The sequence below is a fragment of the Trachemys scripta genome, chromosome 2 (assembly GCF_013100865.1).
Source record: "Trachemys scripta elegans isolate TJP31775 chromosome 2, CAS_Tse_1.0, whole genome shotgun sequence".
Taxonomy (NCBI): domain Eukaryota; kingdom Metazoa; phylum Chordata; order Testudines; family Emydidae; genus Trachemys; species Trachemys scripta.
This window is the reverse complement of record NC_048299.1, coordinates 236,223,098-236,250,265: the sequence shown is the minus strand read 5'-3', so window position 1 is coordinate 236,250,265 and position 27,168 is coordinate 236,223,098. Positions and strand designations below refer to the sequence as shown.

The 27,168-nt window shown below is 42.6% G+C and overlaps 2 protein-coding genes across 3 annotated transcripts in view; one reads left to right on the top strand and one right to left on the bottom strand.

The window, feature by feature from the left end:
* The window catches only part of CNGB3 (cyclic nucleotide gated channel subunit beta 3), a 128,452-nt gene extending 115,025 nt beyond the window's left edge, over positions 1-13,427 (top strand). The window contains exons 16-18 of the mRNA XM_034759582.1: positions 9,950-10,096; positions 12,205-12,382; positions 13,182-13,427. Coding sequence (XP_034615473.1) covers positions 9,950-10,096; positions 12,205-12,382; positions 13,182-13,427 — 571 coding nt within the window. The remainder of the gene's footprint in view (positions 1-9,949; positions 10,097-12,204; positions 12,383-13,181) is intronic.
* Positions 13,428-21,945: 8,518 nt separating this feature from the next.
* The window catches only part of CPNE3 (copine 3), a gene marked incomplete in the record, with an annotated part of 58,092 nt that continues 52,869 nt past the window's right edge, over positions 21,946-27,168 (bottom strand). For both annotated transcript variants that reach the window (XM_034763229.1, XM_034763228.1), the window contains 2 exon segments: positions 21,946-22,312; positions 25,698-25,934. In XM_034763229.1, the coding sequence (XP_034619120.1) occupies positions 22,202-22,312; positions 25,698-25,934 (348 nt within the window).

Below are 27,168 nucleotides of genomic sequence, written 5' to 3'. Positions count from 1 at the left end.
CAACGGACGTTACAAGAAAGCTTAAACTTGTTCTTCATAATAATTTTAAAAACAATACTAGCTGCCTATTTAATTTTAAAAACAGCCAAAAATACCCACCTCCCTTTCCATTTTTTATAAGGAGTCTTGAAGTTTAAATCTCCTCAGTGTGATAGATATGCTTGCTTTGATCTGCTTAGCTCTTGGAAGTCCAGGGGCCCCGGGCTACTGGCCCCGTGCTGTCGGGAGTCCCTAGGGACAGTTCTGTCCACCATTAGGGAATTCCCCCCCCCCCCCCCCGAGAACCCCCTGTAACATTTTGTGAACCCCAGTTTGGGAACCACTGCTCTAGACCTATCTAGTCCTGCTGTAACTCAGTGAAGTTACACCAGGGAAGTATTTGGCCAATTAAATTTGTCTACTAACTTGGGGTGCTTTTCCAACTTTTGAACCAATAAAGATGTCTTGAGCAAGCAGATGTTTCCCCTTGAGGCAAACACAATGACTAAGGTAATTTTCCCAGCAAATATTTACTCTTTCTGAAATAATCATTTATGGTAGATGAAATCCTCACCACTATACTCCTGGAGACAGCAGACGATCCTTAGAGGAATATGAATACTGGCATGAGGTATTCTCGCCTTAAACAGCAGGCAGTGGGTGGGCCTGAGAAGGAGGAAATTCTCAGCAGCTAGCAGATGTTCCTAAATTTGGAGGAAAGCAAACAGCTGAACCACTCAGTGCATAACTGGGGAATCATCATCATCCGTGTGGCAGCATGTTAGAAATAATGGGTTTATACAGGGCCCTCTGTCAAGGTGCTCTGAGTGCTTTACAGCAAGAAAAATAAAATACCTTCCTTCATGGAGCTGATCAACTGAAATGCTGTTATTGCATAGCAATTGTGTTTACCTATTTGACTGGCTATTCACAACACTCTTATCACCATGGTATCAGAGTGCCTTGCTCACCTTGTGATCTCTGCCTCAGGACTTGTTTGCAGAAACATATCAACCCTTCCCCTTCTTGTTAACTTGCTTAATAAAATGGTATACAAGATACCTGCTGTTTATTCATATTTTTGTTCAAACTGCATATAAGTGATCTTTTAAAAAACTCTCTCACCGGGAAGAAAAAATAGTTACTGAAGGAAACCAAACATTCCGGTTCCTTTTGAGGCTCTAGAAACTTTTAAAATGTGCCATGTTTTTGCTGAACTGTACCATAGAGCCCTATTTAAGTCTTGTATTCAAATTGGTCCTTTTACTGCCTGTTTCATTTGTAAGAAAACTAGGAACAGAGACTGGAAGCTATCTTCAATTTAATGTTTCACTACAATGGCAATATAACTTTTGGGGGTGGCTGGCAGAAACTTTTAGAGGTACAAATGGGAAATAGGCACCCAATGCCCATTGACTTTCAAAAGGAGTTAGGTGCTGCATAATTGTCCTTTGTCTCCAAAAAGTTCCCCCTTCATGATGATGGTGTTAAAATCCACAATGTGCTACGTACTTCCCATATATAGAAAGACAGACCCTTCCCCAAAGAACTTCCAGTCTAAAAAGTGGGGGGAGATGAACAAATATACAATGATTTTTTAAACTACAGATAAGTATCCTCAATTGCCCTGTACCTCGCTGATATCAGGTGGGTAATATCTCATAGATCATCAGCATCATGTTCCTATTACACCTTTGGCGTTTAGGGCAGTGACAAAGCTCCTCCACTCCTGTCTGTTTCTGGCAAGTCTGTCAATGGTTCCCCAGCTGTGCTCCAGGTTTTTCAGCTTGGCTTCCACAGCTCTTCGCCATGTTGTTTTCGGGTGGCCTCGTTTTCACTTGCCTTCAGGTGTCTCTCTTATTGCTACTCCAGTGATGGAATCAGTTTCTATCCGAAGCACATGACCGATCCATCTCCAACGCCTCCTGGCAATGATGGTGCTCAGATCCTCTTGGCTGCACTGTGTCATTGTCAATAGATCTTGGTTTGAGATTGTTCTGGGCCAAAAGATACAGAGGATTTTTCTGAGGCAGGTTGTATGGAATGAAGGCAGTTTGGACATATCATACTTTCTCATTCCCCAACATTCTGCACTATAAAGTAGTGTTGAAAGTATGCAGTTCTGATAAATCATCAAAATACACCACCAAAACCAAACTCAAGATTTATCAGAGCTGCATACTTTCAACACTACTTTCTCATAGGTGCCGACTTCCCCACTTTCCCGTGGGTGCTTGACCTCCTGCCCCCACCCCAGGTTCCGCCCCCACTCCACCTCTTTCATGAGGCCCTACTCTTGCCCCACCTCTTCCCACCCCTTCCCTGCCCCCATTCCAAACCCTTCCCCAAATCCCCGCCCTGGCCCCGCCTCTTTCCTGCCTCATCCCCTGGGCGTGCCACATTCCTTCCCCCCCTCCCTCCCTTCCCAGAGCGTGCTAACACTGCTAAACAGCTCTTTGGCGGCGGGCGGGCAGGAAACGCTGGGAGGTAGGCGGAGAAGAGGGGACCTGTTGCGCTCAGGGGGGAGGAGGAGGAGGTGAGGCAGGGGATGAGGGGAGCTTGGCTATCAGTAGGTGCAGAGAACCCACTAATTTTTCCCCTTGGAAAAATCAGTAGATGTGGGATTTAGAGGAGGAGAAGGTAGTAGTGGCCTTACAGATTACTTCAGTGGGAGAAGAGCAGCATAGAAATAAGCAGACATATTTGTAGGGTAGATGAAATAATTAGACAAAATGATTCCAATAAATCCTAGCCCTTTCTCTGCTTTTAAATAGAAATTAGGAATAATAAATTTAAATGTAAATGAAAACTGTGATGCAATATAAAAAGTAATCTAATCTAAAGACAGTCTAAGCATTACAGGCTAAATCCTGCACAGAACAATAGGAGAAGCAAATTAAGGAGTCCAGGCAAACGTGATCCTGCAATAGTGGGAGCCTTGTTGCACAGCCATCCAGTTACTCCCAAGAAGGGAGAGCATAGCTAAGGACCTCATTGTCACAAGGAAGATCATGCATTAAGCTATATCAGCTCACACACCCATTTACTGCCTATGCTCTCTCCATTTCTTATCCTGTGCATGTCAGTAAGGGAGTGGGTGGACACAGAGTTAGTCGAAAAACTGTCCAGTGGACCAGTTTTCCATCAGAAAATGCTGCTTTAACAAAATCAAAAAGTGTTCCAGGAATAGATCAATTTAATTGAAATTTTCAATGAAAAAAATATCTAAAACATTTCATTTCACCTTTATTGTTTTGGCTTTTGTATTATTTATAACATAAAACCCCAAACGTTTCAACCTTAACAAAATGTTTTGATATGGTCAGAATGAAATATTTTATTGCACCACACATTCCGAGATCTGAATTTGGTCAACAAATCAGACTATCTCAAATCTCGGCACATCTCATGGGATGGAAATTCTGTTTTTCAACCAGTTTCAGCATGCAGGGTGCTGGTGGACTTCCTGCTCAGTGTTGAGAACTAGGCCTCCCACCTTTCTTGGGCCCCTCTGTCACTCTACGTGCACTTGTGCTAGAGTGCAACTATGCTGCTGGGCAAGACAACAGCAGTTTCAGGATCAATCTGATATCTTATGCCCAGGAAGGGTAACACTGTATGATGGTCAATGATAAGAGGCAAATTGAGAAACAGGGAGGCACAAGGATGGCAATTTGAAGCTTCTAAACCCTTATAAAAATTGCTACGTGTCCAAAATACAACATCTCACATTAATGACATTACAGCATTTTGGGGTGATTACTGTGGAAGAGCAGATTTTCTTTGTAAGGAAAGTAAAGCAGAAAAGATAAGTTCCCCATTAGGGAGCATTGGAAGTTAGAGCATCTAAAGCAGTGTAAGGCAAGTTGCATCATTTAAAAAAGCTCAGTTAACCCAACACTACGATAACTCTTGGTCCACTAGCTAAAAGGGGCCCCGTCATGCCCTCTGTGCTCCCATCCCTAAGCAAAGCTGAATTTGTCTGAGCAAGGACTGTCTAACCAAGCCATATATACTTATTTAGAAAACTCGCTGCACATCAGGGTCTGGTTTCCCATGCTTGCGAATAGACAAGCTGATCTCTTCAACCCTAGTTTGCATCATTACAGAGCCCCCTGCTTGGGAAATGTCAGAATGATGGTTCCAGCCGAGTCAGTGCTGTTCACAGAACAGCGATACCAAAACTCAGACAGTGATTTCAGAACTGCCATGGAAATGTATTTGATATCCATTTGTAATTAGTAAATACATGTTTATCTATCTGAGACCTCATACAGAACCACTGCATTTTTCCTTTACAGGAAAAGACCGGGAAGTACTAGATTCTAATTTGAAGTCAGATACTGGCTGACTGTGTGACCTTGACACAAGTCACCTTACCTCCTGCAACCTCTCTCCCGCTAGCAGAGCTGGGAGATTCAAACTGGCACTAAAACTGTGTCTCCTCAATGAGCTGTTGCAGCGTTAGTTACTTTGCCTCTTATTTAATGGAAAGCACTGAGCTCCACTGCTCACAAGCACTATGTACAAGCGAGGCATTTTTGTTTATTTAAATGTTTTCATGATTTTTCTGTGGTATAGAGAAGGAGGGCTGTTGCACGCAACTCAGCTAAGGAGCAAAGATTTTTTTTACTGCTTCTTTGCTCTTTCAAAGGTCATTACCCTCCCTATCCATCTGTGATATTTGGGGTGCTGTCTGTACCACTTCTGAATAGTGGATTTTTTTAAAAAAAATTGTACCATGAAATTACTGTGAAATGGAAAGCCTGTATGTATGTGACTCCACCATGAATTAGCACAGTTGTGTTACATCTCTGCCAGGATGGATACAATGGTGGGTGATCAGTACTCAACAATTGTCTATTCAGAGTAAAACACCTTGGGACAATGGGTTTGCTCTAGCTGGGAGAAGAAACTTCCTCCTCTGGCTAAAGGGAGGCAGGTCTGGAAGTGGAAAGTTACCAAAGGGCAGAATAGAAGAAGCAGATGACCATAGCAGGAGTCTGTAAAGGGACTCCTGGGGGGAACTGGAGGAGAGAGCCATTTTACACTGCATTACGATGAAGGAAGCTGCCACAGGGACAGGGAAGGCAAGAAGGGGGAGGAGTCTGCCTGCCTGACGGAACACAACAGAGAATCCTGTGGCACCTTTAAGACTAACAGATGTATTGGAGCATAAGCTTTCATGGGTGAATGCCCACTTTGTCGGATGCATGTAATGGAAATTTCCAGGGGCAGGTATAAATATGCTGGCAAGAATCAGTCTGGAGATAACGAGGTTAGTTCAATCAGGGAGGGTGAGGTCCTCTGCTAGCAGTTGAAGTGTGAACACCAAGGGAGGTACACTGCTTCTGTAGTTGGCTAGCCATTCAGTCTTTGTTTAATCCTGATCCGATGGTGTCAAATTTGCAAATGAACTGAAGCTCAGCAGTTTCTCTCTGGAGTCCGGTCCTGAAGTTTTTTTGCTGTAAGATGGCTACCTTTACATCTGCTATTGTGTGGCCAGGGAGGTTGAAGTGTTCTCCTACAGGTTTTTGTATATTGCCATTCCGGATATCTGACTTGTGTCCATTTATCCTTTTACGTAGTGACTGTTCAGTTTGGCCAATGTACATAGCAGAGGGGCATTGCTGGCACATGATGGCATATATAACATTAGTGGATGTGCAGGTGAATGAACTGCTGATGTTGTAGCTGATCTGGTTAGGTCCTGTGATGGTGTTGTTGGTGTAGATATGTGGGCAGAGTTGGCATCGAGGTTTGTTGCATGGATTGGTTCCTGAGTTAGAGTTGTTATGGTGCGGTGTGTGGTTGCTGGTGAGAATATGCTTAAGGTTGGCAGGTTGTCTGTGGGCGAGGACTGGCCTGCCTCCCAAGGTCTGTGAAAGTGAGGGATCATTGTCCAGGATGGGTTGTAGATCACTGATGATGCACTGGAGAGGTTTAAGCTGAGGACCGTAGGTGATGGCAGGGGAGTTCTGTTGCTTTCTTTCTTGGGCTTGTCTTGTAGCAGGAGGCTTCTGGGTACACATCTGGCTCTGTTGATTTGTTTCCTTATTTCCTTGTGCGGGTATCTTAGTTTTGAGAATGCTTGGTGAAGATCTTGTAGGTGTTGGTCTCTGTCTGAGGGGTTGGAGCAGATGCGGTTGTACCTCAGTGCTTGGCTGTAGACGATGGATCGTGTGGTGTGTCCAGGGTGGAAGCTGGAGGCATGAAGGTAGGCATAGTGGTCGGTGGGTTTTCGGTATAGGGTGGTGTTAACGTGGCCATTACTTATTTGTACTGTGGTGTCTAGGAAGTGGACCTCCTGTGTAGATTGGTCCAGGCTGAGGTTGATGGTGGGGTGGAAGCTGTTGAAATCGTGGTGGAATTCTTCCAGAGTCTCCTTCCCATGGGTCCAGATGATGAAGATGTTGTCAATGTAGCGTAGGTAGAAGAGGGGCGTGAGTGGACGAGAGCTGAGGAAGCGTTGTTCCAGGTCAGCCATAAAAATGTTGATCTTCCAAGGATTCCCAAGAGAAGGGTGAGCTAGTGTGGGACATTGTGTTTAGGATGTGTACTGACATCTTTGACTGAGGGTCATTGGCATACTGGCTTGGGACAGAGCAGCAGATGTGATATATCTTAATTTTAGTAAGGCTTTTGACACTGTCCCACGACATCCTCATAAGCAAACTAAGGAAATGTGATCTAGGTGAAATTACTATAAGGGGGGGTGCACAACTGGTTAAAAATCTACTTTTAGAGCAGTTACCTAAGGGTCGTGTCAACCAGTGGTGGGGGAGAGGCAAATCAACAAGACAAGTGCAAAGTACCACATTACGCTGGAAAAATCAAATGCACAACTACAAAATGAGGAATAACTAGCTAGGCGATAGTACTGCTGAAAAGGATCTGGGTTTATAGTGGATCACAAATCCAGTGAGTCAAAAATGTGATGCAGTTGCAAAAAAAACGGGGGGGAAGGCTAATATTCTGGGGTTAATCTGCAGCAAGAAAGGTTTAGGTTAGATATTAGGAGAAACTTTCCAACTATAAGGGCAGTTAAGCTCTGGAATAGGCTTGCAAGTGAGGTTGTGGCTCCCCATCATTGGAGGTTTTTAAGAACAGGTTGGACAAACACCTGTCAGGAATGGTTTAGGTTTGCTTGGTCCTGCCTCAGTGCAAGGGGCTGAACTCCATGACTTCTAGAGGTCCCTTCCAGTCTTTCCTTTATAAGGCCATGTCTACACTTACCGGAGATTGATGCTGCTGTGATCAATGCAGCGGGGGGGGGGGGGGTGTCAATTTAGCAGGTATGGTGAAGACTCGCTAAATCCATGGCAGAGTGCTCTCCGGTTGACTCCAGTATTCCATTGGAATGAGAAGAGTAAGGTAAGTCGATGGAAGAGTGTCTCCTGTCGATGCAGCGCAGTGTAGACACCGTGGTAAGTAAACCTCTGCTACATCGACTCCAGTGAGGTTATTCACGTAGATGGAGTAGCGCAACATTGGTCGACTTACCACAATAGTCGAGACAAGGCCTCAGATTACAGCTCATTTAGAAAACTATGTACTTTGTTAAGTAAAGAGCAATGGTGCTACAGTTGGGGCAAAGCCAGTCTACCAGTATGTGTTAAGCATCCACAAATACCATGTTGCCCCTGAGGGAGTTAAACTGTGACAGCTTCACACCTCTTGGGTGGTATGCTGGGAGTAGTGTGTTAAAGTACCAGGGAGTCTGAAGGGTCAGCACCACACAGAGTTTCACCACTCAGAAGGGAGTGCTAGGTAGAAGGTTTGTACTCTGAGTGTGTGCATAGTGGCCCCAAGATTGGGGCAATGGCTCCGTTTAGGTTCCAGAAGCTTATGGCATCCCAAGGGAAGCAGAGCATAGACTTGGACTCCACTCACAGCAGTCTTAGTGGGTGGCCAAGAAGGGGCAGTCACTAAGATCTGAGACACCATCTCCTTATACACCCCCTTTCCTTATTGTTAAACCTTTCCATTTCCAGTGCCAGGTGTGTTTTCATCTGCTCGCGGAGTTATCACAGTGCATCCCATCACACCATTAGGGTACATCTATGCTACAATAAAAGACACGCAGCACAGCAACAGCTAGCCTGGGTCAGCTGACTTGGACTCACGGGCCTAAAAAGAGCAGTGTCGATGTTTGGGCTCAGGCTGGAGCCCGGGCTCTGAAACCCCACGAGGGGGAGTGGGTCTCAGAGCCTGGGCCCTAGCCTGAGCCCAAACATCAACACTAATTTTTAGCCCTGCAACCCACGCCCTGTGAGCCTGAGTCAATTGACCCGGGTTCTGAGACTCAGTGCAGAGGGGTTTTATTGCAGTGGACACGTACCATCATCAGGGCATTATTTGCTTAAAATAAAATCAGAGCATTTTGAGTTCCTAATGCAGTTAGGCATCAGACTTCTGAGTGTCAGGATTTTAAAATGTACAGATTTGGTGTGTTAAGACTATGCGCTGCCAGCCAAGCTTGATCCAGTCTCACTGTTAGCCTAGAACAATGAACACACATGCTTTCCTCCTTCCTAGCTGTATACTCCAAGGATGAACTCCTGGCCTCATTGCGGTCAATGGCAAAACTCACATTGACTTCAATAGGACCAGGATTTCAAACAAAGTCTCGAACTGCCCACAGATGAGTAAACAGAGCTTGATCCAGGTTACAAACATTTGTTCTTTGCCTACGATTAAAATAACAAAACAAAGGGTAGTGGCCTTGGACAAACATGTAGTGAATGTTCACTTAGTCTTTATAAAACGCTTTAAGTAACTGGGTTAATTGACAATCAATGGAGGTACAAAAGTCTAGTGCAGATGGTACCCTTTCATACTCATGATAGGAGATTTTCAGCATTCATATCAAGACATGGAATACGCTGTATTGTGTCGCTTACTTAGATCATTGCCCTGGATGGGACAGTGAAGTCTGTTGAATCCAAGATCAACAGTTCAGATTTGTATTTGTACAGGTGTCTAAACTTTTACTTGTGTACCCTACTCCTCATGCCAGACTGCTGTTTGTGAAGCTAATCTCTTTCATCACTTTCAAAACAAACTCCCCTCACCTTCAGACAGACAATTTACAAGCTGTCAGGCAGAGACCTTCTATATACATACCACTCAACTTGCCAGGGTCCAGGTGTGGGATGCAATGTGTGACAGACTCACAATCAGGGTCACAAAACAGTGATTCATGCAGTAATGCTGCAGGAGTCATTCATTTAGCGCAAATAACTTTTTTCTATAATGTCAGTGCCATGCTTCTTTATTTCTGATGTCACTAGTTTCCAACCAGAATAGTGAGGGAATGCCAAATTTATGTAGAACGTAGGTAACTTTTAGAAATAAATGACAGCCTTGAAGTGAGGCTCATCTGAGAGGCATGTTTCTATCCAGCAAGATTTCTCACATTCCTAGTACAGTAACAGCTGTGTTATCCAGCACTTTATCAACCAGAAAGCTCTATTAACCGGCATTTCTGATATCTCCCAATACAAATCTTCAATCTAATAACTGGGATTTGAATACTGCCCAGGAGGTTATGCAATTGCACATTCTGCACTCTACTTTTATGCAAACGAGGCAGAAGACAAGTAAGCAAGCGGATATCAGGGATTTATTCAAAAAAGCATTTTCCAGGGTGTGTCATAGGGTCATTACAAATTCAGCCCAATCTCCTACACCTTCTACATCTACAGTAATAATTGATGTTGATAATGATGACCTTGAGGCACTGCAAGATCCTGAAGTGCCTTCTGAATCATCAAAGAAAAATTAAATTATGTTCAGTATAGTTTTAGTGTTAAGTATAGAGAAGCATTGAAGTACCTCAAGTAACGGTGGGGTAAATGTGAACTTTTTAATGATTGCTGAATTAAATGAAGAAAACACCAAACATCTGGAAAGAGACTCATAACATATGCAAGTTCTAACCCTTCTTTCTTGTATTTTTCCATTGCAGCCTATTAGCAGCAAGTGGAGGAAATCGGCGGACCGCTAACGTGGTGGCACATGGATTTGCCAATCTCTTTATTCTAGACAAGAAGACTCTCAATGAAATCTTGGTGCATTATCCAGACTCGGAAAAGCTCCTGATGAAGAAGGCTAAGTATGGCCCCCGTAGTATTGGTTTAGATACAGAATTAAGAATTTTGATTGATAGATAATTACATTTGTTTCTTAGAAAAACTAGTTCTTGGTGCTTGTTGTGGAATTATCATGGTAACTTTTGGTAGATTTCATGATGTCATGGCAGGGATGGCAGTAGTCAGGAAAGGGTTGTAAAGATAAAGAAGTTATGAACCAAGTCCCACTCTCCTTTCCATAAGGGATGACAAACACATAAGTGTTTAGAAGCAAACAGGCCCAACCAGTTCCTCACCTTGGCCTGCATTTCCTGTGCAGGAATACTGCAAGATAGTGCTCAACGTAGGACTACATTTTCAACGGTGCAGTTGTGTGGATACAATGGAGCCTGTAGCACATACTTTTCTGTATCCACAAGCTGATGTACTATAGGAGCTCGAGGTCCCTTCCTACCTTTCTATGATTTCAAAGAGCCCTAAGGGTATACACATGCAGGTTTTAAATTAGGCCTAACAGAAGCATGTCCAAGGTCTATGTATACACAGAGTTTAGCTGGGTGTAGTCAGTGCACAGATTTGTATGTATCAACTTCCTTTTCTCCCCACTTTGGCTGTATCTCTATAGATCCCCTCTTTGCCCCGGTCCTGTTTAGACCTGTGATCAGCTAATGTGTCACTCGGCCACTCTCAGTGCTGCTGGAATATACTATAAATAATGGTCAACCTCTGTTTTAAATCAATACAACTTAGCTAATCAAATTAAAAACTCCAACTATGAACAAAATACAGGAAAACAAGTCTCTCCAAAAGACTTAAAAAAATAGGTCAAACAATGTAGCACTGGTAAAACGGTTAATATTTATACTATGCTTAACCCACTAACTTTGTGTGCTTGATTGTGGCTTGAGGTTGGTGTCAAACACTAAAACAGCTGGCGAAGCTTCTTCCCAGCTTCCTGAACGTTGCAAGTGAAAACAAAAGCATATTAGTGATTTTTTCAGATTACAGTGAAGATACCAATTTACAGTTGCATTCACTACAAGCTCCCTCCAACATTCAGATAAACGAGAATTCCCATTCACCTTGCCATGGTGCATCAGCGCCACCACTATCCCACTCCTCACTCCCTATCCCCAGAACTTCAAGGTGCAACACTGGGAAGTGGTGACAGCAGCATAGGTCATATTGCATTTTGGGGTAAAAAATTCAGTAAAGCTTTGCACAGAGAGGTTTGCCCACAAGCTGGGTAATCCTTGAACAGAAATAAAAGCATGCTAATCTGCTTCTTGATGCTGCTCGTACCTGCTGTCCTGTATTTCTAGTCTATATCTGCATAGTTCACAAGTAAGTTCATGCTCTTGTTCGTGCCTGCAAAACCAAAACAGTTTTGGAAGACTGGGGTCCAGCCTAGTTTGCCACGCGCATCATCAACAAAACTACCCACAAAAATGTGATTCCATTATCTTCGTTGGTGGTAATCAGGCATAGCACAGAATGGGAAGTCCATGGGTTGTTTTCCAGATGTCACATTGTATGGGCAGCGCTGGCCATTAGAAAACTTTCGGTTCTATACAGTGATTTACTGAACGAGTCTGACAGAGAGATACACCAACCTGCCAACTTTCTGAGTCTAAGCACCAAACAGTGATTCACACTGCAGGTCACTTCAGCGCACTATCACTTCTATTCATTTCAGTGCAAAATCCACTAGCAGAGGGAATGCTCAATGTGCAAAGACCCATCTGCAGTGCAGCCAGAGAGGAGAATTTTGCCCCACATGCACATCCCGTGGCAGTAATGGAGTATGCTCTCTTTTATGCCGGTTTCTGACCTTACCCTATACAATCCTCCTTTGATGTGACCTTGTTTGGAGCATGCATTTGTTTTACCTGCATCCTGCAGAGGAAGAAATAGATTTCAAACTACAAACAGCAGCAGTTTGCCATAGATCCATATACTCTGGTGAATGGTACCTTCTTGCCCTTTTTCTTTTCCACTAAGTTTGGAATGAAAAATGACCCTGAAAAAAAAGTTTCAAGGGTTTCATGCTTTGATTTGGAGTTTTAGTAATATCTTAGCATTAGACTTGTCAGTTCTCATTGTGGTGTGTTATCTTCCATCTTATCTACAGAGTGCTGCTCAAGGAGAAGGGTAAGCCTGCTGAAGGGCCACAAGTGCAAACAAAAGGCTTGTCCAGTCTCTTTGCAACAAAACCAGAAACTCCCAAACTATTCAAAGCAATGTTTGGAGGGCCAGGAAAAGGAGGCCTAGCTATGCTGCTCAAGATGAAGAGACAGCAAGCTGTTCAGGTAACCCACAACAAATACAAGAGACTGTTCAGAACGCTCAAGGGATAAGCAGGGGAAAAACCCAAGAGAGGAACTTACCAGGTTTGAGCAAACATATTGCATGAAATCCTGGCCCTACTGAAAGAACAAAATTCCTACTTACTTCAACAGGGCAAGATGTTACCCATAGTGCCTAATCTCAAACATCATGGGTTCAGAAGTTTGACTCAAACGTTGTTGGATTCCTGTTCTGCCTATGACAGAGTGAGCAAAAGCAAAAAGGCAGCAGAGAGAAAAAAAGTCAAGGGAAATGGGAGCAAGAACTGTTTTTATATGGGCCTTACGGGGGGGGGGGGGCGGAACTGAGCCATTTCCCCCCCCTAACAAAACCATGATGCCCCTTGAAAGCATTATCCTACCACCAGCAACAGAATCCAGTTGATGGCAAAGCACTGCTTAACTTATTGGCTATTCAAACTCCCACCTTTTCCCTACTGCTTTGCAAATCATGGAGACAAATGTAAGATTAACACATTTAGCCAAAACGGAGTAAATCCAAACAACTTCTATATAGAATATATGAGCAAGTAGAAAGCCATTAAATGTGTGGGAATTACTTTATTACAATAGCCTACTTTAGGGAATATGCAAATTGATAATAATCCTGTTCTGTTCTACTTATCCACTAGTAGGTGGCAGTAGTAAGTTCTGTCTCCATTCCAATATTCATACCCATACTGTATGACTCCACACTCTGCGTAGAATATGGGTTCTTGGATTTTGTCTGCAGCACTATGAAATGTTTAACTTTTCATTACAGGAAAAAACTGAAGAAAAGAAACCTGAGCCAGAGGAAAAGAAACCTGAGCCAGCACCAGAACCCACAGCCCCACCTAAACCATCTGTGCAAATGGAAGAGCCAGGTGAAAATTTTCAACCTCCACCTAAACCGGTTCTGCTCAGAGGAACCACTAATAAGTCCCTTATCATCAGCATGGCTCCTTCCCCCATAGCAGGAGAAGGAGAGGTTCTCACTGTTGAGGTCAAAGAAAAGAGACAGGAGTAGATGGTGGACTGAGTTGTGGTCATACCTAGAATCTTTCTGAGGAGAGAGAGGGCACGGTGTGGCTTTGCATCAGAGTGCAGAACTATTCTCTTCCCTCATCCCAGGGAGAGGATGTACTTGGTCTCCAGACCTTGATTGTGGGGTATAACATTTTGTGTAGCAAAGTAATTTAGAGCACATTGCATCCTTAGGCCTATTTATTTCTTGCTTCCTCCATGCTCTCACTTATCTCTTACTCTTCACTCCTACTTCTCCTTCTCCTCCTAGTTCTCTCTTTATTACTCTTCCTCAGGGTTTTCCTCTTGATTGGTTTGATGTTTGTTTTTCATGTGTCTCTTTTTTCTATTCTGGTTTCCTATCATAATCCTTTACTTTGTTACTGCATTAATATTGCCAAGGTTGTTAATATTTGCCCTCTCTCCTCATTTTATATTTCTAACAAGTGACTGGCTTTTGTAACCAACATGGGCTCAATTCAACTACAATTCATGGTTTCAGTGCTTTCAGTTTTGGTCTCCAGAGGGCAGAAGACCACACTGCAAAACCATCATCAATAAAAGTCAGTGCAATCACCAAAAAGACAAAGGGGATAATGATCCTGTAGATCTCAGTGTCACCTCGAAACTATTGAAAGTAGGAGCCTTCAGTTCAATAAAGGTAGCTGAATATACAGAGTAAAAAATTAAAGCAATGTTTTTCAAAAGTGGCCTTTAATTTTGGGTGCTCTACTTCATATAATCATAGCCTGACTTTCATAGGTGCTGAGCAACCCCAACTCTACCTGAAGTCCATGGGAACTGCAGGTGGCTCACCACCTCTGAAAAGGAAGGCCTCAGTATCTGAAGTTGAACACTCACAATTAAAGGCTGTTTTTGAAAAATGTGGACTGTTACACCTTGTAGCTACTGCTATAAAAGACTGCTGATCTTTTCGTCAGTCAGTCACAGACAATCAGTTCCTGCAGTCATGACTCAGGCAAAATTTCGAACTGGGTGGAAAATAATTTTGCCATTCTACATTCGGACAAACCCAAGACCTTTCAAAGAGTAATGAAAAATGAGAGCACCACCACTGAGAATAGCTAATAGTCTGGTGATTACGGTATGTGCTTGGCAGACCTGGGTTCAAGTCCCTGATCCAAATCAGGCAGAACAACAACTTCATACCCGGCCTCCAATATCCCAGGTGAGTACCCTAACCACTGGGATATTGGCTCTTCTTGGTGTGTGTCTGGCCAGATAGTTTCTCAGGGTTGAGGACAGACTATTCCTGAGGGAAGCTCATCAAAACTGGTTTTGTTGAAAAATTCCTAACCAGCTCTAACTACCTGAAGGGGGTTCCAAAGAGGATGGAGCTCGGCTGTTCTGAGTGGTGGCAGATGACAGAACAAGAAGCACTGGTCTCAAGTTGCAGTGGGGGAGGTCTAGGTTGGATATTAGGAAATACTATTTCACTAGGAGGGTGGTGAAGCACTGGAATGGGTTACCTAGGGAGGTGGTGGAATCTCCAGCCTTAGAAGTTTTTAAGGCCTGGCTTGACAAAGCCCTGACTGGGATGATTTAGTTGGTGGTGGTCCTGCTTTGAGCAGGGGATTGGACTAGATGACCTCCTGAGGTGTCTTCTAACCCTAATCTTCTATGATTCTAACTGAAATCAATGGAAGCTTTGCCTGACTAAAGACTGCAGTACTGAACCTTATATAGTCAAGAAACTCTACACTTTCTCTTGGAAGATTAAGACACTTGCCTGACATGTTCCTTAGAGTCTTCATACCTAAGATGAAGATTCCTGCCACCCTTGCTACAAGGCAAGAATCAGCCCATATAAGAAAAAAGTGCCTCCCACAGACAGGAGGAATAGAGCCAGACTGGAGAGTGGATACAGAGTAATTCAATGAATGTACACCCAGTAGCACATTGGTGTCCAAACATTTCCTGTCGCTGCCCCTTTACCAGTAATGTAATCTGTCCGTGTCCCCCCTCCATTATACACAGTGAATTCAATAGAGGACCTTGGGCTGAAGGCAGAGCTGGGGCTAGAGGCAAAGCTGGCCTGGTATGGAGAGGGTACGAGAGCAGAGCTGCGCTGGGGGCAAATGGAGCTGTGGCTGGGACCAGAGATGGGGTTGGCATGGAGCGGAGTTGTGCCTGGGACCGGAGTGGAACTGGGTGGTGCTTTCTCCCTACCCCACCATGCACTGCCTCCAAACATTCCTCCACACCCCCCTAGGGGAGTGTGCTCCACAGTTTGGGGACCACTACAGTAGCATCTCAGCATGATTTCAAACTTAAATACACCACACAACTCTTGCTTTGCACATGAAGCCTTCTGTGTGTACTAAAGATACAATCACTCATGATACTGGGTTTCATACAGCTTTGAGGTAAAGTAAGAATGTCACCAGGGGTGGTGTAATAGATTATGGAAAGGAAGGAAAACATATCAAAACACATTTTAAAACTGTGATAGTGATAGGCTAAGCCATTATTGCAACAGAGATCTGACCCACTTCTGCAAATAAAGTAACATCAATAAACCTTTTCACTGTTGGCACCTCAAAATGAAGTTTATCAATCACTTTGCAATGGATTGTAAAAGTAAGGGCTGAATTGCAGCAGCAACAGCAGCAGCATTCTCTTGCAACGCCTGTGCATTCCCCATTATCCATTGGAATGTTAGTTTGTAAGCGTTCAGGGTTGAAAGCATGGCTGGAGATTCCATCTAGAAGACAGACAATCTGATTTGTGCCCAGCTTTCAAATGGCTTATACTTTCAAATACAAGAGTGGCAATGATTGCTGTGTTCACATTATCCCACTGCAGCCTCAGTGGTATGCAGATGGGTCCAAGGGAAGAGGTCAGTTTGCTGACAATTGAAAGTAAATTTAAGATGCTCTTAGCTAGGTGGAGGGCTTGTTCAAATGACCTCCCTGAATTCCTGCTTGGGGCCCGGATTTTAGGGCCTGACACCCACCTAGGACTCCTTTCTTAGAGCACAAACAAGAGTAGGCTGAAGTATGTTGTGAGAGATCAGGTGGAAAGTGCACAATTCTGCCCAAGTGAAGAGGGCAACTGTTGAATTGAGCAAAGAAATCAAGTATTCATTAGAGAGTGAAATGCAAACGTCTCTGGTGGAACCATTCCTTGTATGATTTACAAATATTTGCTGTACTTATTAGGTACTATGGAATACTCTTATCTATAATAAAATACAGTGCCAAGGATGAAAAAGATGTAGCCTACAGTCATCACATATCCACAAGGTCGCAATGTGATTATTTCTGGATCCTGAAAAGAGAGGGCAATTTGCTGGCTAATTAGTCTTTTCCATATCTTATTTAGTTTGTAAGGACCAAAGTCTTATTCCACTTCTACTCAGAACAGAGACAAAAGAGTGAGAACCCAGGTAGGGAACAGAGGACCTCTGCTGGGCAGCAAGTTTCTCTCCTTGCTGTAGCCTCATAGAACCCTCTTTGCTGGAACGATGCAGATGAGGAGCAGCCACATTGGATTTCACCTTGGAAATGGTGAGCTAGTGTTAAAGCTGCTTCAAGCTCCTCACTCTGTAAGCACAGGAGACTACTTGTAGGAAAGCTGAGAGGAGGTGCAAGGTTCCATGAGGATTGTGACTTCCACACAGGACTCTGGTTTGGGGAATGAACCTCTCATGCATTACCCTAACATTCCTATAAGTCAGGCTCAATTTCCGGCTCTCTGTGGGGAAAAATCTGTGTAGATTACAGTATGGCTCCTAATCTATCAGCAGGAGCATGCAGTGGCTTAATATCATATAGAAAGTGTGTAGTTACACACTGCCCTTAATGTACAGAGAGAAGGTCCAAATATCCTACATAATGTGAATGTGTGTTACAAATGACTTTACAATAAAAAACAGGAGTTTGGCATGGTAACTAGGACTGGTAGGACAAAGCTCAGGTTAAATTAGTAATGTACTTTGATGTTCTGCAGCATATGTTCAAGTAGTGCTACTTAACTAAATGTCAAAACCCCTGGGAGGTATCAAATATATTTGATCATTTCTTGCAAAGCAGCAAGAAAAATGTGAAATACAAGTGAAATGGATGGTTTTTAATGTTTTTGATATGGTTGAACACAAAAAACCTGTTCCCAATATAGAAATTCCAAAAGATAACTTAAACAGTGTGCAAAATATTAATCATAATTCTCTGTAGAATACCAGAAATGGTGTAATTCTGAATTTCCAAAGGACACTGAAAGTCACTGCTAACCTTTATACCTGGCTGTTTGACTTCATAACATCTTGGTTTTGGCCAATCTCTTTACACTTTGCTTCTATGAACAAAGGAGTGTTATTAAGTTATAAAAAAAATACTCGGCAGATCATAAAACAGTGAACAAAAAGTTATTTTCCAACATATTTGAACTAAATGTATAAACTAGAAGCAGGAAACCTGGAAAGCCTATTACAGCACCTACAAAGGCAGTGCTCTCTGTGTTTGATAGGATAGGAAAAGTCGAAAAGAAAATACACCAAAACAGTAGTATATCGAAGTTTGCAGTTTTAATGAATTCGGTCATATGGCATCAAAATCTACTTGTTCCATCAATTAGATTAATCACAAATATATAAGGAAATTTTTTTGAAGTCTGGTCATAAAGATATTTCTCTACCATACACATGCATATACAGTATTAGCAAACAAAGGGGAAAAAGCATATCTACCTTCTTAGATTATGAAGACCGCTATACAAAACTTTTACCACAAGGTGGTGCTAGCAAGCTGCAAGCATGTTCCTACTGAAAAGCAGAAAATTAAGTACAGCTACAGTTAGATTTGTCAACATTAGTCCAAGGCATTTGTTACATTTAAAATTAGAAAAACTGATGATGTATTCCCCCCTTGAAACATTACTTCACTTTAACACCTTCAGTTCTACACTACCTTCTTTTTCAGGCAGAAAAAGCCACATGTAGTTATGTTTGGATTTTTTTTTTTAAATATATGAACAAGAAGAAGAAAAAAAGACAATTAAGTTAGCTCAGGAACCAGAGGGTGGCCTGTCTTGCAACAATGAGAAAAAGACACATAGCAGAGATATGTACTGAAGTCCTGAGAGAAGGAGAGGTTGGGGTTGTGTGCAAATCCAGCATAGCTCTTTCAAATACAGTCTGACAATTAAGTGTCATTGGTACATTCTCTAGCATGAAGAAGTCAGAGGGCAGGAGGGCTTGCCAAACAAAATACTATGCGTTCTCTATTGCAGAAAGTATGAAAGCGCATATGTGTAGTCTTAACTGTTTATATGGTCTACTGGATGTATTCCATATATAAACAGAGGTTATCTAAAAATCGGTTACCTATATGTAACAGTATCCAGTAACATTCTTAAATGCTACTGCATACTACCCCTAAGTTCAGAAGAATCCACTTCATAATCATTCTGGTACACAGTGGAGAGGATCGCCAAAGGATCCCATTCATGAGCATACGTTTCAGTTATTCTAGATAATGAATTAATGCCACACCTTGTTCTCTCTTTTTAAAATGGCACATTTGGAATTACAGTAGTTTACTGCTGTGAATAAGTCTGCTATCAATTTGCAGCTGTGACACCCTGGGTTCCCTGCTCTCAATTCTTTGTGTCTGAGGCACAGCGATTAATGATTTTACTGTACTTATACAGTGGGAACACTTGCATTTCTCTGACGTAAAGAATGATTCTGTATCTAATTTCTTCATCTGTAAACAAAAAAAATCAAATTAGATTAAAATAGAAAGTTAGAACTTGACTTGATATGAATTATTTCAATTATTTAAGCTATTTGGGAACATCCGAGGGGAAAAAACAAGAGTCATATGGCTTCAATTATATTCACTAACATTTTACTTGACTATCTACAACCCATAAAACAGCATCATAGGGCTATCACAATAGTCCATCTAAGTCAGCAATACAAACAGATTTTGATGGTATCCGCATATGGCAGAGAATGTAGCCAAAACCTAGAGGTTTCAGCACGTAATGAAGGCATATATGTACACTAATCTACTACAACCGAGTATTCTATTGAGTGCATAGAATGGCTACTGTAATGCTTTGGAAAGTCATTCTAGCCCATATGGTTCTAGTTTATCATGATTATACAACTTAGAACCCTTGTCAGCCAATCAGATTGTTTCCCAATCTAATCCACTTCAAATGCAGAATTAAAATGTTCATCAGACACATTTAGGAAATGAGCAAAAAAAATCTGCATTATTTACAGTGTGTATTATACATACAGGTAGGATCAGAAGCAGTTGCTGTGCCAGTGACCCAGGATATAAGTGGAATGTGGGAAAAAAAGGGACGATAAGAGTTCAGGTAAGAGTGCAAGAGCTACAGCCTGGAAAGTTTGAGCTGCCCACTAGAGAGACAGAATTTCCAGTTTCTTTAAATTCTGCAAGGCAAATGCCAGTGAAAAAGATCCAACCAAAAAAAGAGAGAGGACTCAAGAACAGCAATAAAACTTAACAGGATTATCCCCTTCTAGTGTCTGACCTTAGAAATTCTAGTTTTCTCTGCCCTATTGCAATTGGAGAACTAATAAAATTAACACATCACATGAGACAAGACAGTGAAAGCTGAGTCAAGGTTTATAGTTAGTTTAAAACTCGTCAGTGTTTGTCAACACCAGTGCCGAATTGATGCTTGAAAAGAATGGGAGGATATTAATTCAAATCCCCACCCCTTCTACTAAGATGAGAGGTCACAATATACAGAGACTTCCCAGTAGTCCTCCAGTAAAACCAAGGAAGACCAGGCTTGATATCCATGATGTAAAGATTAAAAAAAGGCAAGCAGAGAAGTTTTTTTCTAAGATTTTTTCAGCCTTCTAAGTATACCATGAGCAAACAAAAAAGGCACAAAGCAAATTTAAAAAAAAATTAATTGCAGGTCACCACTAATACAACGTAGCTAAGAAACTACTGCCATAAAAATAAAAGATCACTCACTATAAAGTGAACTAGGGGGCATCCAAAGACCTGCACAAAGCAGGTTAAAATGGCACATTCTGTAGTCCTTTCAAAAGCTCTCTCCGTATGAGAAGATACAATTACAAAAAATATATAAAGCAACTTAAAAATTAAAGAGTGAAAAATTTTGTTTTCCTCTTTAGCAATGGAATGTGTACTATTAACCACCAAGGTCAATTAATAGTCACATGTGATAGCTTTGCATAAAGTGATTTGCATTTGCAGTTTTCCAGCACAGTATATTGTCATATAAATCTTAAAACTCTACAGAATCTGCACTGAAGGCCAACAGTGTTTTTTGGAATAATTTAGATGGCTACCTTGATTAAAAGCAGTTGGCAGCATCTGTAAGACTTACACAGTTTCTTAAACTGAATGAAGCTTGTGTCTACTGTGTCATCCATTTTATTAATATTGAGAGATGGTCCAGATTCCCAGGTATGACCAAGAGGAACTAAAGGTGCAAGTCAGGAGGTGGTGTGAAAAGTGTCTTTAAAGCTCTGCTTTTGCACTGCTCCAATTCTGGTGCTGAACACTGTGTGTTATGGGTGCTGTAACATATGCCAGCCTGTAACAGTCACAGGGTCCTGAAAATTAGCCCAGGCTAGAAAAAATAAGTACATATCCCAGCCATATACCTTCTCTGTAGACCAGAGGTGGGCAAACTACAGCCCGCGGGCTACATCCGGCCCATGGGACTGTCCTCCCTGGCCGGGAACTCAAGGGCCGGGCAGGCTAGTCCCTGGCCCCTCCCCTGCTGTCCACCTCCCCCGCAGCCATGCCGCTGTGTGGGCAGTGCTCTGGGCAGTGGAATGGCACGCTCCTGCCGAGCAGAGCGTCAGCGTGTCTAGCTCCAGCCAGGTGGCGCAGCTGCCGGACATGCTGCTCTGAGCAGCATGGTAAGGGAGCCGGGGGGTTAGATAAGGGGTGGAGGTTTCCAGGGGGCGTACAGGGAGCAGGGGGTGGTTGGATGGGGCAGAGGTTCTGGGGCGGTCAGGGGCCGGGGAACAGGGAGGGTTGGATAAGTGTGGGAGTCCCGGAGGGCCTGTCAGGGGCGGGGGTGTGGATAGGGGTCGGGGCAGTCAGGGGACAGGGAGATTGGAATGGGGGTGGGATTCCAGGGGGGCGGTCAGGGGACAAGGAGCAGGGGGAGTTGGATGGGTCGGGGATTCTGAGGGGGGCAGTCAGGGGGCAGGAAGTGGGAGGGGGCAGATAGGGGGTGGGGGCCAGGCTGTTTGAAGAGGCACAGCCTTCCCTACCCGGCCCTCCATACAGTTTTGCAACCCCAATGTGGCCCTGGGGCCAAAACGTTTGCCCACCCCGCTGTAGACACTCCCTGCTACATCAGCTCTACAATACTGAAGAACCCATGGCACATTGGGGGATTCTCCCTGGAGCAGTTCAGCCAGCTTGATGACCTTATTACATCAGCCCTGCAGCACAAAGCAGCAGCACCACACCCAACAACTTGGCACAGTCTGTTCATAAATTTTTATATTCAGCTTACTTCTTGATATGTTATTTTCTACCAAATTTGCCCAGCTGAGGCCTTTATCAATAAACAGGGACACATCTTTGTCTCAAGTAAAAAAAAAAAAAAAAAAAAAAATCTGGCAAAGTGCCTGTTTCCATGCAAAAGCAAAACAGACATTAACATGTATGAATCAATATACAAATAAAAAAAAAAAAGTCAAGATCCAAGTCCATTGACATGCGGAAGTTGCAGGAATCCCAACTGGGTTAGCCTCACTCGCCTCTCCCACTCAGTGCTCTCTCACTTTGCGGCAGGATTCTTGGGAGGCTGCAGTTTGTACGTGCTGAAGTAGTTTACCACTTGCTGAGGCACTTCTGCCAGGACACACTGAGACAGAGCTTCTTTGGGAGCCTTATTAAAAAAAGAACATCAAACTTCAGTCTTAACCATTGGTCAGAGGAGACCTTAAAAGTTTAGGTGTCATCTGTTAATTTGTCCAAACAGAGAATCTACAGCATTTCTCACAGGAATTTGCTACACTGCCTTTGGAAAAAAGCTTCCCTGCCCACCTTTACCTTTCCACTCCTACTATTAAGCAGCATGCTGCGAAGCAGCTGATTGCCTCCCTCCTCTGCAGTGGAGGATGCCTTTGTGTGGCATATGCAGTTTATAAAGTCTTTTGGGATCCACCAGGATAAAATACACTGAGTAAATTTTTAGCCATGTCAATAAAATCTCTGCTATGCAAGATTAAAGTGACAGAAGGTAAGCGGTTGAGGTTGGTTAAGTGAGTTTTCATCCACATCCTACTGTCCCAACCCTCATCTGCGGTAAATGCATTGCTTGTTCTACAGTGCAATTCCTCCAAAGTATAGTTAGTTTGTATTTCAAGATCAAATCTGTGATACTAGAAAAAGGAAAGCTTGTGTAATTGAAAACCAGATTTGAGCACATCAGTTCTATACCTGAGTAATCATGACTGCACTGCACTAACTGGCAAATTAATCTACAACTTTCTTCTAGTCTCAATCCGATATATACAGGGTTGGCTTTTTGAGTCCTTCTTTTCCATTCCAGTCTGCCTTCAAGCAGTTCCTTGGAAACGCTACAGCTAATCAAATACTTTCATGTAACATCCAGCCATCTAGTTTGGGTCTTCTAAATGCTTCTCTTACTCTCTTCTTCTAGTTTAACCAAAGTTTAACACACCATTTCCTAGATATTCTTCCAATCTTCTTTTCACATGCCCAAACCATCCAAGCCTCGATTCCTTCAGCTTTTGTATAACTAGGACCACCTTCTCATTTCCCGTAATTTGCTCATTCTGAATATGGTCCAACCTTATAACTCCATGCATCTATCTGAACATTTTCATTTCCATTCAAGATGTGCTCGTGTCTCTCTCTCAGTGCCCAGCATTCACAGCCATACAAAAGTGCAGGGCTAATTACAGTCTTGTAGATCTTGCTTTTCAAGTTAATAGGCCTCCTGCTATTGCACGCCAGTCCACTTACTTCTTTCCATGTAGTCTCTGCCTTTCCTGTTCTGCTTATAAGTTAGTCATGGAGTTTACCATTATCCTGTACTATCTCACCTAAGTAATTGAACTTCTATACCTTTGGTAGTGGCTGGTCCCCAAGACTTACGTTTCAGGAAGATGACGAGACTATCAGCGAATCTACAGACCATATACTGTTTTATTTCTGCTCATTTTCATGTAATTTCTTTCAAGTATGCATCACTCTAAATCTTCGTCCACTTCATTTTTGCTCTGCCCTATGAACATTACATGACCTGCACAAAGCACACGCTACTCTGTGGATATTTTCTTAAAGTGCATCGAGCACCAATGTGAACAAAAGGCCTTGATGTACTTTGACTTTTATTAGAAATTTTTCAGTTTCTTTGACTGGCCTTCTAACTGCAGTATCAGCACCAGTGTACATGTCCTAGAGGAGTCTGATATGGTCTTCACATATCGGTTTCATTCTCATACACCATCAGATGACTTCTTTCGGAAGGTGGTCATAGGCCTTCTCAAGAACAATGAACACTACGTAAACGGTTTCTCCTCTTTTCTCTGCATTAAGATTGCTTGTGGAAAAAATATAAAGACAGCATTGTTGACTTGCCTGGTATGAATCCAAACTGATTGTCACTGACTTTTATTTCTCTTCAGTCTTACGAATAACAGTCTCCCTGACCTTCATGGTGTGGCTCATGAGTTTAATGCTGCAGTTACCACAGTCTTGTATATCTCCTTTTCCCTTAAATATTGGTAATGTTCTCTTTCTCCAGACATCAGCTGAGTCCTCATAATGAAATTAAACAATTGTATCAATATGTTCATGCCTACCTGCCCCAGGCACTTCCATATTTCTCCTGGTATGCCATTGGGGCTGAGAGCTCTCTTATTTTTTATGTTGCTCAATGATTCTACAACAACTTCTTCTTGGATTGGTACCACCAGAACCTTGTTTGGTTTTATCATATGGCATGATTCATTTGGATGCTCTTCAATCATAAACCTTTAACAGTAATTATTCTACCATTCCTTAATCTGGTCTTATTGGTTAACATATTTCCACTTTCATCTTTAAGTACTTTGATCTCACCAATGTCTTTAGTTCCCTTATCACTGGTCTTTTCCAGTCTATATATTTTTCTCTCTCACCTTTCTTCATTTCAAGACAGGCATATAACCCTTCCAGGGCTTTAGCCTTAGCAGCTACCACCATTTTTTTTGCTTTTTAGCCTTTTTATACTCCTGAAAATCCTGCTGTTAGAGTGTTGCTTGCCAAAGTTTAACGCACTTTTCAGTCTCCAACTAAGGATGGCACTTTAAGTAATCTTTGCAGATTACTACCTTCCCCCACATCAATATGCCTGAACAAATAGTGGAAATCAAGGAAAACTGGTGCATTATTTTAATATGAGCTTTTTACCGTGAGGAGCCGGGGGGATAGAACAGAGCATAAAATATACAAAAACAAGAACTAGGAAGTAAGCACCTTGGAAGCTGAGCTGTTTTATCTGTCAGTTTTACTTTCCCCAAATTATTTATTTGTATATATCTTTGCAAAGGCATGAAATTTAAGATCACTATATGACCCAATGTCAACAGTATTTGTATGCTGGATTCCATCTATTGGGGGGGTTGCACACTAAATAGAGCTTCCCCACTATTTTGTTTGTGTCTCTGCAAAGAGGGTTTTATTTGCTTTAATAAAAACTACCCCAGCAGGGGCACCTATATATCAGAAAATGACTCCCTCATCTTCACACACAAAAATGTGTTTATCAAATGATCCAATGCATGCACACAGTGCTCAATTCTAATCTTAATCCAGATTTACAGCCAGGCAACTCCACTGACTAAAATGGAAATAATCTTAGGTGAAGTCAGAAACATGCTCATTTTCTCCTCCGACAGGACACCAGCATTGGTTTGATTATGCTGAACTGCATATCCATTCTTAAGTAGATTTATAAATGACATGTCCTGAAAAGACTGGTGAGAGAAGATTGCTAAACCGGGAACAGGTCACCTTTTTTGATCAAAATGATTTACTGGGAGTTCCACGGATGAGCTGGTAGGCTTTCATCTCTTCCTAGCAGCTGATACGAAAGCCGTACCTCACCGCTAGCTGAGAGTGTGTTTTCAGGAGGCTTTAGACCTCATTCCAGGGCCAGTCCATATATAAACCCACAGTGAAAATAGGACCACAAGTTATTTCACATGCTATGAAATCTAGTGTACTTCTCTGGTATGTATTCAGTAAGGAATGATACTTACACTTTGGAACTGCCTAAATGGCACAAACTGGACAATGTCTCTGATGGCTGGCTCTCCAGTTGGGGACCTGAGACTTCCATTGTCACCATCAAGAAACTCCATGGCACTGAAATCAGCTCCTCCAACGCCAACAATGATAATGGACATGGGAAGCTTTGCGGCATTAACTATGGCAGATCTGGTTGCATCAAGGTCTGTTATCACACCATCCGTGATGATAAGGAGCACAAAATATTGCTGTCAAACCAATATGCACTTTGTTACAATTGAGAACAGCAGAAGAGATAATATTGTATACATGCATGCTACAGGTTTACAGGGCATAGAATGGTAACTTTTCAATATGTGAAGCTTATTCTTTGCAATCAAGCATCTAAACTTGTTTCATGTCTCTTCTGCCTGGTCCAAAAAAACCCAACCCTAACTCTCCCTCCCTGCAAAGCACGTCTCCATTGTTAGAAGTAAACTCCATTCAAGTTTCTTTTTGGTGGGTTGCCATCATCTCACCACCCCGCTTGCTCTGGGCAGGGATTCAGTTCCAGGAACAAACCACTGCAGCTAAATTGAGACCTGCATAAATTTGCTAAACTTTGATTTTCACACTTTTATCTAGTTTCTTTTAGGAACTTCAGACAGGCTGGACTTAAACTATAATTAAATCTTCACCAAGATATGCTCTCCAATAGCTCCCCCTTGGCTCCCTCCATATCTCTTCTCTACCTTGTCTCATTGCGCTTTCTCCCTCTTCACACTACTACTTGTTCCCCACCACTTTGTCCTTCCCCCTCTATAGCTCCCTCCAGCTCTACTTGCTCCACATTTGCCATGTCTACGAAACCCAGCCTACTGATCATGACTGGACAGTTGATAAGCTGTGCTCATTCCTCTTCCTCCCCATCTCTTGTCCTAATCCTTCTAACCTCAATTAAAAACAAAACACAAACCAAACATTTCTACAATACATGTAACTAATGAAGCTGGGCCAATTCTTCATCATGCTCTTTTGCCTATATGTTGTATCCACATCCTCAGCTTATCTGTTTGTTTGTCTCATTAGATTGGAGGCACTTCAGAGCAGAGACAGTGTCTTTTCTAAGACAGAAAAACGCCCAACACAATGGGGCCCTATTACTATTACAAGATGTCCAATTTATAGAGTTGCCAACCCTCCAGGACTGTCCTGGAATCTCCAGGAATTAAAGACTAAAACTTTAATTAAACATTATGTCATGTGATGAAACCTCCAGGAATACGTCCAACCAGAATTGGCAACCCTATGTCCAAAGTAAAGTGTCATGGTTAGTGTGCTCATTTGCATATTAATACTGACAGTTCTTTTCCAGGTTCCAGCTAACTCGCAGCAGTGGTGCCGTCTGAGCTCTGGGAACAAAGTGGAAAAGTTTAGAGCAGTGGTTCTTAAGCAGGGGTATGCATCCCCTAGGGGTATGAAGAGGTCTCATCAACTCATCTA